Here is a 13,312-nt window from a genome sequence, read left to right on the forward strand (position 1 = left end):
TTTTTTTACATTGGTTACAAGAAATATCGAGCAATTAACGTTGAAATTAAACCTCTGTATTATAATAAATTTTTCAATGGTAAAATGAATTATTGATTGATCAGTTTCGAAAGTCTTCTTGAGCACTGTTAAAACATTTTTTTTCCTTCAATAGAACATTGTAAATTAATTATTAATCAACTTTCACGCTCGTGGAGTCAATGAACATTTGTAATATTTTTGCATAGCTTAAACTTTTGTTTCCAGGATGGTATTCACACATATATTTTTGAATTTTGGAGGGAATATTGCAAATTGTTTCTTGTTTCTGTTACATTATTTTAATTTTGTCCAAAGGTAAAGCAATTATTTTCTTACGATTTCATACACATTGTAAAGATACAAAAATTAAAAGAAGAATAAGACTTTAAGAATTAGACATATTTAGCACATTGCATAGTATTAGCAATGCTACCAAGGACTTCCTTTCTCTTGCTATTTTAGAGAACAAAGAATAATTCCAAAGATTCTTATTTCAAAAAGTCTGCATATTTCCAAATCACATATCCTGATGAATTGGGCACTTGTATTCATTATTTCTTAAGATCGATAACACTCTACAAGTCATTAAATATCTTAAAGGTCCTGATGAACAGTCAAGAATAAGTTGTGTATAATTCAATACATATATTTAAAACTTTTATGAATAGTTTTAATTAATATAATTTGATTTGAATTTATAGTTTAAAGAGATATTTCTGGTCATGCTCTGCCAAACATATGATTGAAAGAACTTATTGAAGATTTCTTCAAAAAGAGAGGATAGTAAGAGCTAAAAAATAACATTAAATCCTATATAGACTTACTAATTCCTACATCGCTTAAATATTAAAACATGAATTGATAGGGAATATTTACCCTGCAAAGTCTTTTAACCTTATATTACAATTACCAGAGAGTTTCTTCTAAGCAGGTTACAATTTGAAAAAATTAATGGTTATATTACACTGGGATTTATTTAATGGATAAAAGATACAATGCGGATAACAATGAGTGCCGAAAGCTAGAGCTTATGAATTTAGTTTTTGTTTATATGTCAATTTATTTTACTCGAATCTAACTCGATTTAGCATAGTTTAAATTACCATATATAAAATCTTTTACAACACGGGCGAGTTTCGTACAATTTATTTTGAATTTACGCGCTAAAAACACTCAGGGATTCATTCATGGATGATTTAATATAGATTAAGTTTACGTACACACTTGAAACTTCGAAAATCGTTCAAAATATCGAATATTTTTTTATTGCATCAAAATGTTCTCTGATCCTTTAGCTTTCAAACGATACCAAGATGTTGTCACTATTTGGAATATTTCTCGAGTTATAATTGTTTTTCTTGAGGTACTTTCACTAAAAACTCTAGTTTCGGTTTTTTTAAACTCATTTTATGAAAAATGATATTTTCTACTATGTTGCTTCATTTAAACAATCATAACTCAACAAGAAATTCACCAAATACAGTTATTTATATATCAAAATAATCTGTATGAAACAGTGGATGTTTTGTGCTTCAATAAAACTTATATTTATAGAAATAAATTTTTAATGACTATTTAAAAGTTAAAATTACAGAAAAAATATCGCTTTTTCTATTCATCGTTGATGAAAAAAATTGTTAAAAAACTATATATTTTTATAATTTGATTGAGGCAGACAACATTGAGACTAATACTAGGCATAATTTCCAACTAGAATTACATGTATGTACAAATTAGAATTTAAGATATCATGTTTCAAATATATGTCAATTAGCTCATTAAATAGCAATTAATTATTAATTAGTGTAATATGGTTTTTTCTCACTGAAATGAGTTTAAACATATATTAATGATCTACTGTGAAAAAACTGGATTTTTAAAGTTAAAATTTAAAAAAAATCTAGTGTGTACGTACACCTTAAATTACCATATGTGAAAGATTTCATCAAATGGTGGGTTTCAAGGTATTTCGATTTTGTCCTTTACAGACTCTCAGGATTTCACTTACGGCAACAAATTCAATCAAAACGGCTTATGCATCTTTATTTTTTCTCATTCCAGGAGACATAGAGCGTCTTCAGCGTTTCTGGCTGCAGGGCGTGTGTAAGCCCCAGAATCAGAAGCGGAACGCAAGCAATCCCTTGGACATCAACCAGTTCATGAGTGCCTTCCTGCTGCTCGGGTGCGGGGTGCTGCTCACCCTCCTTCTGCTGGGACTGGAACACGTCTACTTCATGTACGTCCGCAAACACCTCGCCAAGAAAGACAACGGAGGATGCTTCACGCTCCTCAGCCTGAGCATGGGCAAGTCCTTGAGCTTTCGTGGGGCTGTATACGAGGCTCAGGACCTGATCAAGCACCACCGATGCAAGGACCCCGTCTGCGACACGCAGCTCTGGAAGGTCAGGCACGAGCTAGACATGGCCAGGATCCGAATACGAAAGCTGGAGGACTTCATACTCACGCTGCAGTGAGTTTCCGCTTTCTTTTCTTTATTAGCTTGTAAGCAGAGCCTACATAATTCCAAATGAAACAGTTTCTCGGATTCATTTGCCAATGTTTTGAAAACTGCAGCACTTCAAAATGTCCCTGTATTATTCAAAGTACGAGGAAATTCGATTATTCTTTTTAAATATAAAATTTATTTATCTATAAGCCGGCGTACTTGCATAGGGGTAGCGCATCTTCCCCGTGTTCTGGGCGTACTGGGTTCGAATCCCGGTTCGGGGATGGTTGTTCTTCATATGTGTTCTATCTGTGAGGTGTGTGAAAGTGCCCCCCCCCTCCCTGTAAAATGGGGTTGTGCAAGCGAATGCGTCAGTTTCATCTTCATATGAGCTAGAAGTCAGACTTTTGCCCTCGGGTGCTCAGGGGTTTTTACCCTCAGAAGCTACTGCACCCCCTTTCCGGTAACGTGGACACGATATCATCATTCATCTGTAAGAAAAAAAAATTGATAAGTGAGGTTTCCGGTTGATGAACTATACTTCCAAATACACTTTCAAATAATTCTCGAATCGACACTAATATAGACACTAGCTACATAGGGTATCTGGGAATTATTCTAAAATCCTTTTTTTATGAATCATGTGTGAAAAGGGACTGAACTTACTGTCATGATATCTGCCAATTCATACATTTTATCAGCCATTATTTTCTCACTACCCATCCAGATGGAATTTCAATAATTCAGAATTTTGATAGTTTTACTCTATCAGCATTTTCCCATCAAAGGAAGCTGTGCAGTATAATTAAGTCTCGATTCTGTTTGAATAGTTAGTTATATTAACATCCCAGGTTTTTTAATTAGCACTACGACAATTTTCAGACGGACTTTGTAAGTTTGAACAGCTGTCAGTAACGACAGCTGAGCTGATCATATAATCTATGATTCCTATTCACAATCATATATCATATGATTTTGAATAAGAATTCATTAATATCATATTTCAAAAGCTTTGAAATTTTCAACAATGAACAATATTTTTAATTTCAAACTGTGTAACATTTGTATAAAAATGATAAGAATTTAAAAAAAAAAACCCTTTCATTCTTTAGGTATCTCCGATCATTGATATTCGTATTGTAATGAACATACAAATAAGTTTGCATACATCAGAATAATGTCGAAAACTTTTGAATTTCAACGAATTTATAATTCAAAACATACTAAACATTTCAACAATTCAAAACATACTAAACATACAAACAAACTAAAACATTTTGAAAGTTTTATAAAATATAATCTTTATTTGATGCAATAAAATATCTATGTGGCATTAAAATAATATTCTTCATACTATAATTATAAATATCGAAAAATATCGGCTTCCCTTTAATTTAAACGAATTATTAAAAATTCATTTACAATTCTTATTATACATTAAATATAATATCAAAACAAATTTTAATTTTGCAAAAGATAGAATTTCCTTGAATAGAAATAAATGCATATTCGTTTTGGACTTTTATGTAATTTCATTTGACTTTACAATTTTTGAAAAAAAAAATATCTATGAAAAAAACTTTTAAATTATGAGTAATTTTTTAATATATCATGATTGTAGAGACATAGACACAAAAGAAAACTAACATATAAAATGCAAATTTGTATCATTTTTATTACAATCTCAAAGTTTATTGAATAAAGAAGATATGTGTATCACTTACGGATAATCAATAGATTTATTGAATAAAACTGTATCTACTTCCCCTATTAATATCTCCCTTTCCTTTCAGGAACGCGAGTGCAACATCTGCCGTCAACCAACCCAGAGATCTCACGAAGAATCACGTCATCACGAACGAGCCAATCAAGAATCCATTAGCTTTGACGTCACGAGAGCCCACGATTCAATCATACACGGAGATTGCAGAGATAGAGACCGTATTATGATTCTTTTTAAAAGCATATACAATTCTTGTTCCTGAAATACGTGATTATCTCCTCCTCTCTGCCCCTCACTTGTTATGGCATGCATGTGTATATATATTCTAAACAATATGGTATGAAAAATAAAATATATGTTATTTAATCTCAACATGTGAGACTTGTTATTTTTCCTGAAGCATAGACGTTTATAGAAGATTTAACTGATTTAATAAATTCGTCTTCAAGAGTTGTAGATAATAGACATGCGCAAATTTTGCATTAGAATATTACGCGATTTTTGCAAAAATATTCTGCAATTTCATTCAGAGAATCGGCAAAAACAGACATTAAGTCATATTCATATTCATATTAGCCATGCTTAAACCGTAACTGGAGACATGAATTTCCTCACGCGGCCAGAGACATGCAGCCAAAATGACTCCATTGTTAAATTTGTCTTTTGTAAACAGCATTGGAATTTATTTTGGAAAAAATGCATTCTGGATATCATTTAGTTACCAAAAATATTACAAATATTAATATTAAAAGTGTTAAATGTTATAATATTAAATATTGGAAAGATGCTATAAGAAAAACCTAAACAATCTATTAATGAGTATTTCTTTCATTTAGAAATTACGGAATAACACTAATGTTAATAACTGTCAGAATTTAACAAACAAGAACAATGTATGCAATATTTTAAAATGTTATTTTAAGAATATTTCCATATTCTTTTGCATTATTGAAATGAAAGCAGTTTCAGAGGCATAGAGTCAATTATTCAATAAATAACAACAAAAACTTTGAAAAAGAATAACTCAATACGACTTACTTTATTCAAGGACAAAATATCAACGCGGAGTTATTTTGACTTCGTCTCCAGATACGTGATAAAGTAATCTAGTTAATCACAATTCATATCATAATAGATTATTTAAAATAAAAAATTCGATTTTGCCAAAATAAAATCTAAGAATTTTACTCTCTGCTTCTTTACAAGATGATCTATAGTTTAAAATATATTTTCTTTCTTAAGGCATTGTTGTAAATTTGTATCCGCAAGTACATGGTTAGCAAGAAATAAGTATTCCACTTCAGAAGGCTGTAGAATGCGTATTATTGGTCAGAATAAGATAAAATTTGAAGTACTGAATATTCAAATGATACATTTGATATTTATTAAATAAAATTTTATTCGAAAATTCACCAATAAGTGGAGCTATAACAAAAATAGTATTTATTTGCACTAATTGAAAATTTGAAACCTCAGTTTGTGTTACAGCGCATGACTGTTAGTAATATTTTTTGGATAAAAAGGCAGATTATAAAGATCATTAGTTACTTCTTTGCACATCACACCTACGAAAGGTGACCCAAAAAAAATGTACAAGCAGCAGTATTTGGAAAGTAGAAATTGTGGATAGGAATATTATTACCCAGAGTGGAGACAGATGGCGTTAGTTGTCTTAGACCGGTCCTCCGAGTAGATAGTAGTGAGGCCTGAAACAGCGACAGTAATGGTAAGACGTCCAGAGAAATGATCTCGCACAGAAGTGCGAGCCGTGTTGCAATTTCTCTGGGCCAAGAATGTGTTCCCATTAAACATTCACAGACAAATCGTTGAAGTGTACACGGGGGGCGAAGCAATGAACAGACAACAGGTGGCGAAATAGTGTCGTTCTTTTGATGTGGGCAGAGAGCAAGTGGAAAACGGCAATAGGGAACCAAATGGACATCCAATTTCTGAAACATCCGAACTAAACAAGGCACGTGTTGAAGAAATGATTCAAGGGGATCGACGAGTAACTTTGCGTAAGATCGCCGCACAGCTTGGAATGAGCTATGGTACCGTTCAGCGTATCGTTACGGATGTGTATCAGTATTCCAAAGATTGTGGCCATTGGGTTCCATGTGCCTTATCTGAGGAGCATAAAGCCACTCGAATGATGTGCAGCCTCACATTTCTTCAGCGATATCACACACACGCCCAACAATTCATTGTTCACATCATTACTGGGGACCAAACATGGCTGCAACATTTCACTCCCACATCCAAAACAGTCAGAATGGAGTGGAATTACGCTGGATCACCGGAAGAAAAACAGGAAGAAGTTTAAGGTGACACCCTCTGCCGGCAAAGTTATGGCAATCGTTGTCTAGGATGCGAGTGGTGTTATCCTAATCGAATATCTGGAGCGTGGCCATACCATTGTAGCGGATTGAGATGCGCGAAGATAGAACCTCGGACCTTGCGGTTCGCAGCCAAGTAACATGACCATTATACAAAAGCAATTGCTCGGGTAGCGTAGCTGTTAACTGGCTTATAAGCTTTCACCACAGACTCTCCCTCCAGTGAGTCGGAGGTAAGACGAACGATATGACTGTTGAGTGGTGATGTATTAGCTGTTGATTCTAATGCACCTGCAAACATTTGAGTAGCGCCAAGCGTTATGGCGAGCGTGTGTGGGTGAGTGGTTTTTGTTGCTGCGTCAAAATGAATCTGACGACTTTGGTTGCAGGTAGAGGGCGCCACAACAGCTGTAGGAAGGTTGAAGGTCCATCGTTCGAGGTCACCAATGTGGCGAATTTTTATGAGCGAGGATAGAACCTGGGACCCTGTCGTTCGCAGCCAAGTAACATGACCATTATACAAAAGCAATTGCTCCTGCAGCGTCGCTGTTAACTGGCTTATAAGCTTTCACCACAACTTCTAATATGAGTTTGTATTTTATAGAACAATTGCCGAAATCTTTTTACGTCATTGGAACGCTTAAGAGTGGGAGTTTCTAATAGCTGATTCATATGTCTATTTACTAACGTTTATTTTCTATCGAATCTTTCTTCCAACTGTGAAACAGTTTTCATATAGTTTTCACTTGAAACGGCAAAGCCTTCTTTTGTTTCTAAAGCTGTTCCAATTAAATGTGCTTTTAGATCATTAAATTTACTAACATCGTCTAGCATTTTATTAGCGTGTATTGATGTTTCGTATGAATTCCAAAAAGTCAACCATTCATTTATAATTCTGGAAAATGTAGGTATTGTAATCTTTGGTAATTTAACATAGTCTGATGGTTAATATTGGATTTGTGGTGAAAGCTTATAAGCCAGTTAACAGCTATGCTACACGGCCAGAGCAAACTCTCACCACTAGCACGGAAAATATGCCAATGTGGCGAGAAGAAGAGAAACCGGTTTCAGCGGAGATAAAAGGAAGAACACGATCTTCGACACTTCACTTGATCTTTGAAAAGCGAGCGGTGAGCGACTTCTTGCATCCCGATACCATTAATGCCGTTATTGTGGCACCTTGACAAAATTGAGTGGAGCCATCCGACGCAAACGTCCTGGATTGCTGAAGGAAGGTGTCTTTCTCCTGCATCATAATACCCGGCTCCATACAGCTCGCTACATACTCAGCTATTGCTGGAAACGTTTAAGTGGGAGGTCTGGAGCCATCCCCTATACAGCCCCGATTTAGCTCCAAGTGACTCTTTCCTTTTCCCGGCACTTATCCGAAGCAATTTTCATATCAGACGATGATGTTCAAAAAGTTGCCGAGAACTAGCTCAATTGAGAGGGACCTTACCAAGACGGGTTAAACAAATTGGACCAGCGGTGTGATAAATGCCTCAACAGGTTTGGTGATTATGTAGAGAAATGACCGTCGCATATGTCTCTTAATTACCATTTCTATCCTGCGTCTATTGTTAATAAAGCACTTTTCCTTTGACTTGTAACCTTTTTATGGATCAACCCTCGTATGTTGCAAGAAAAAACATTACTGGTAAAACTGTTTTGCCAGAATCAGCACAACTGGATTTGAATATTTTGCAGCTTCATAAGAAATTCAACTCGGCAATTTATTTGAATAAATATTTATGATTTCCTTTATTCTTATTTCTTTCTTAAGGTGTACGTACACACTTAAAACTTCGAAATTCGTTCAAAATATCGAATATTTTTTTATTGCTTAATAATGTTCTCTGACCTTTTAGCTTTCAAACGATACCAAGATGTGTTCAATATTCGAAATATTTCTCGAGTTATAATTATTTTTCTTGAGGTGCTTTCATTGAAAACTCTAGTTACGATTTTTTAAAAACTCATTTTATGAAGAATGATATTTTTCCACTCTTTTGCTTCATTCAAACAATCATAACTCAACAAGAAATGAACCAAATACAGCTATTTATATATCAAAATAATCTGTATGAAATAGCGGATGTTTTGTGCCTCAATAAAAGTTATATTTACACAAATTTTTAATAGCTGTTTAAAAGTTAAAATGACAGAAAAAATCTCGCTTTTTCTATTCACCGTTGATGAAAAAATTATTTACAAAAAGCTATACATTTTTTTAACTTTTTTGAAGCAGACAACATGAAGACTAATAGTAGGCATCATTTCCAACTAGAATTGTGTGTCTGTACAAATTAGAATTTAAGATATCATGTTTCAAAAAATAGGCTAATTAGCTCATCAAATCTTATTTAATTAATTAATAATTAGTATAATATGTTTTTTTTTCTCACTGAAATGAGTTTAAACATATATTAATAACCTACTGTGGAAAAACTGGATTTTTAAAGTTAAAATTTAAAAAAAAATCTTCTAGTGTGTACGTACACCTTAATAGCATTGTTGAACAACAAAGGTTCTCTTACAAAAAGACAAAACAAAAAATTGAAATTAAAATAATGTCTGCAGCTCGAACTTTTTTTAAACACACAATTAAATTTTATGTTCTTTAATAGGATTACGGAAATTCAAGAAATGAAGTTATTATTATTCTCGATAAAATTATGTTTTTTTTTCTTTTAGTTATATTTTTGAATGATTTGGTAAATAATTGGAATCTTTTAGTTCGGGACAAATAACTATATTTTGTTTTTTAAAGTTTGATAATTGTTTTTAAATCAATTTGAGAGTCATTGCTTGTAAACTAATGAAGTAAAAAAAAAGTACATTTCTTTCAGCTGCTTTGAATAAATGTTGTTCTCCATTTAATTTTTCCTGAACAGCTATTTTATCTAAGAGCTGAATCAATAATCCTTAAGCAATTTAGTTCATATGTATTATTGATTATTTTTGATAGCTATAATTACTTCTGTTAAAAACCACATATAAACATTTTTAACTCAAAAGTTAAATCAAACAAAAAATTCTAGTCTAACATCAGAAAAATAAATAAATAATAAAACTGAATAAAACCATTCAAGTTCAGAAAATCACAGTTTAAATATAGGTGGAACGCACTAAAATTAAGCAGATTTGAATTTCAACAAAATATAATTTTATTTGAAAGACCGGGGAATAAACAGAATTCTTTCTTTCCTGATATCATCTTTCGTATTTCGACTGAAATTATGTTTGGATAAATAATTTTGATATATGGCACGAGATACGGAATAGTAATTCCAGATCTCAAAAGAAATTATCCAAATGCATAAATATATTTTCTTTTTGTTTCTACTCCAGCTCCGGAAAGTAACTATGGAACTATTTTGAAGCATTAAATGAGATTATTATTATTAAAGCATTATGAGATTATTATATTTAAATTGCTATAATTTATTTTGAATACTTATTAGTATCATCCTACAATTTAGTTTTTAATGTTTACGAAATTATGTTTATTCTAAATGTTACTTATCTCTATCTCTCCTAAAAATAAAGAAATATGCGATTGCTTTACAGCTTTTCATGACAGATTTTTCTACTTATGCTTACATAAACTATATTAATTATGAAATTACAGATTTATATATAAATTGTATAAATATAATTTTTACACCATTTAAAAATTCTCTTTTTAATGATACCATATTAACTATTTTAGATATTTTTATCTTTAATACGTAAAAATATTTTTAATTAATACTTTACAGTAGCTTTTATTATTTCATCGAAATTTAATTGTTTTTATTGCTTCATTATTTAAAAGACAAATATATTTTGAATTTTATAAAAATGTAAAAATGTTTTTTACTGTAATTTCTATTTTGAAATTACCACGGAGAAATGTCAAAATCTTACTTAATATTTTTAAACTGCACATTCCTACCGGTCTATTTAGTAAACACACACACACACACACACACACACACAACAAAACAAAACAAAACAAAACAAACAGCAACTTTCTCCTATTGCAAATCATTATAACAACATTGACCTAACCATTTAAAAATGGATTTTCCTAAAATAATAATAATATAACAATAGCCTTCATGCAACATTGCAGTCATTATTTTTCTCTAAATGATACATTTCAATACTCAATTTTCCGATTTTTTTACTATATGAATATATGGCTACATTTTACAATACAAAACATGACTATAAAAATATGATATCTTTTACAATATGACTGTTCTATGTGATATATTAAATACATACAAGTCTAAAGCAAATAATTCTATCTTTAAAATAAATATATTCTCATTTTCACCGAATTTAAAATGGTTGCTGAAAACAATCTGTATTTATGCTTCTACCGCGTATGTGAGGGGGAAAAACCTGAAATAATTCAGCTGTCTATTATTCTTGAAAGAAATTTCTCCCACCAGTAACATTAAAATTTCAAAAGTCAAAATAATTTATTATTTTAAAGGCGGACACGTGTTTTTGGTTTTGCTTTGCCACTCTTAGGCAGCATATTTGAGATTTCAATAATTCATAAGGTACGAAATGACCGGAGAGAGGTCCCCGAAGTGGCATTTCTTACTTTCGCTTGAAGAGGGAACGCTATTTTTTTCCACACTGCAATCACGTAAAGTGAATGTGAAATAAAATATGTGCGCTTTTTTCAGCCTAAAATGGAATGCTTTTATACACCAGGCATATATAAATAATGGCTCACATAGAAAAGAAAAGAGACGTATCTCAGTAGATATATCCAATTTTTCTTTTTACTACCCCCCCCCCCCCCGTCGATCAGAAATTTTTATACGAAAGATGAATTTTTACGTATGGATTCAATATTTAAAAAAAAATTGAAAAAAACTCATAAAATTTAATATTTTTAAATAATTTTTCGTATTTTTGTTTAGTTGCCTTTTTTGCAAGATAGTAATTTTCTGAACTGCATAGTTAACAACTTGATAGTTTATTTCATTGCAATAATGAGTAAAAAAATAACAGTATCATCCAAAAATAACAACTATACAATAAAATCGATTAACGATTAACACAATAATTAACAATTAATTGCAATATTGAACCTTTAAATTTATAATAACTTTCCTTTTCTGCAAAAAAAAATATTTTTAATAACGTTTACTTTTCAAAAGAAAAACTATATATATATATATATATATATATATATATATATATATATATATATATATATATATATATATATATATATATATATATATATATAAAATTGAAAGAACACTTAATAAAAGTGAATATTTTAAAATAGTGTGTGTGTGTGTGTGTGTGTGTGTGTGTGTGTGTGTGTGTGTGTGTGTGTGTGTGCGTGTGTGTGTGTTTAGTATCTTTTTAAAATTCAAGTTTTATATGTTAGATCACAATTTCATAAGAGTTCTGAGTTAGATTATCCAAATTTTTCATTTATTTATCCCAATTTTTGTCGGCAAATTTCCTATAGGATTTCTCTATAGGATTGGAGACTTTCAGAATTACCAGAATCATTGAGGAAAATTTTAAATTCCCTATCTGGTCCAATGTTATTTTCTATTTTAGTGGCATGCTATCGAACATTTTTGTTTTAATTTGAAACTCAAAAGAAATAATTTTATTTTAATGTGAAACTCAAAAAACATAGTTATTTTTAATTTGAATACTCAAAAGAATTTTTTTCAGCGTGCAATACATTGATTTAGAGCAAAAAGGTTTCTTTCCTTTTTCTGCAAAACGAAGAGAAATTAAATTTGATCTAGAAACCGGCTTACACTTGTTTTATAATTCCTATCATTACTGACCACCACTACAGCCATCTGCTGGAAACCTCACAAACTAAAAAAGTGAAAACTATTCGTAAAGCAGTGCATTAAATTTTTAAAATATAAAATACCCGAACCTTTCTTGGACAAATCCGAAATTTCAGTCATTCATACTTCTATCGCTGAATGGTGAAAAAAAATGAAAAGAAAAATTAGGTATATCTACTATTAGGGATTGCAATACCGGACCAAAATTTCAATACCGGTATTCGGTATTTTTTAGATCTTAATACCGGGATACCGGTTTTAATACCGGTATTAGAAATTTTAGAAAAAGAAAGAAAACAAAGGCGTTTCTTTGTTTTATTTTCTAGTTTCATTAGAAAGGGTAAATATCAGAAAAAATAATTTGTAACTTATAAATTATAACAGTATATAAAGAATCACAAAAAAGTAAAGGAACAACTTATTTATTTAAATCACAAAAAATTGTAAATATCACTATTCAGTCTGTGGTACTAATACAAATTTTTGAAATGTGTTCTTAAAAAACATAATGCATCCGTTGTACTGTCATTAAGCCTGATAAGCAATTTATGCAAAAATTACTAGCTGTTGAAAACGCTCTTTCGGCATCTACGATAGTTAGTGGCACTGATAGCAATGCACGATATACTTTTCTCAAGTATTTACCTCTAAATCCCCCACCTTCAAATAAATCAATTTCTTATCTGATGGTTTTGGATATAGTTGATTTCTGTATTGTATTTTGGTTCGTTGAAATTTTCTTATTTATCGTTAATTCTAATTTTTGTTCAAGAGACAATTCCTTTTCACTATCGACATTAGTGTCATCATAATCTTCGATAACTGAACCGAATTCTTTTGAATGTGGATAGGTTTGTGGGCAAAATATTTTAAGAAAATTTACTATAAACTTAATCAGATTTGAATTAGTTATTTTCTTTTCAACTTTTTCATTTTCATTTTTAAAATCATTATA

The 13,312-nt window shown here is 31.1% G+C and overlaps 1 protein-coding gene and 1 long non-coding RNA gene across 2 annotated transcripts in view; one reads left to right on the plus strand and one right to left on the minus strand.

The window, feature by feature from the left end:
• The window catches only part of LOC129972729 (glutamate receptor ionotropic, NMDA 2C-like), a 313,970-nt gene extending 309,455 nt beyond the window's left edge, over positions 1–4,515 (plus strand). Inside the window, exons 15-16 of the mRNA XM_056086971.1 lie at positions 2,083–2,491; positions 4,261–4,515. Coding sequence (XP_055942946.1) covers positions 2,083–2,491; positions 4,261–4,417 — 566 coding nt within the window. The 3' untranslated portion in view covers positions 4,418–4,515. The remainder of the gene's footprint in view (positions 1–2,082; positions 2,492–4,260) is intronic.
• LOC129972730 (uncharacterized) overlaps positions 1–13,312 on the minus strand; it is a 105,221-nt gene that overhangs the window by 40,024 nt on the left and 51,885 nt on the right. The gene's annotated exons all lie outside the window — the stretch shown is intronic.

This window comes from Argiope bruennichi, chromosome 6 (genome assembly GCF_947563725.1).
Source record: "Argiope bruennichi chromosome 6, qqArgBrue1.1, whole genome shotgun sequence".
NCBI classification, from domain to species: domain Eukaryota; kingdom Metazoa; phylum Arthropoda; class Arachnida; order Araneae; family Araneidae; genus Argiope; species Argiope bruennichi.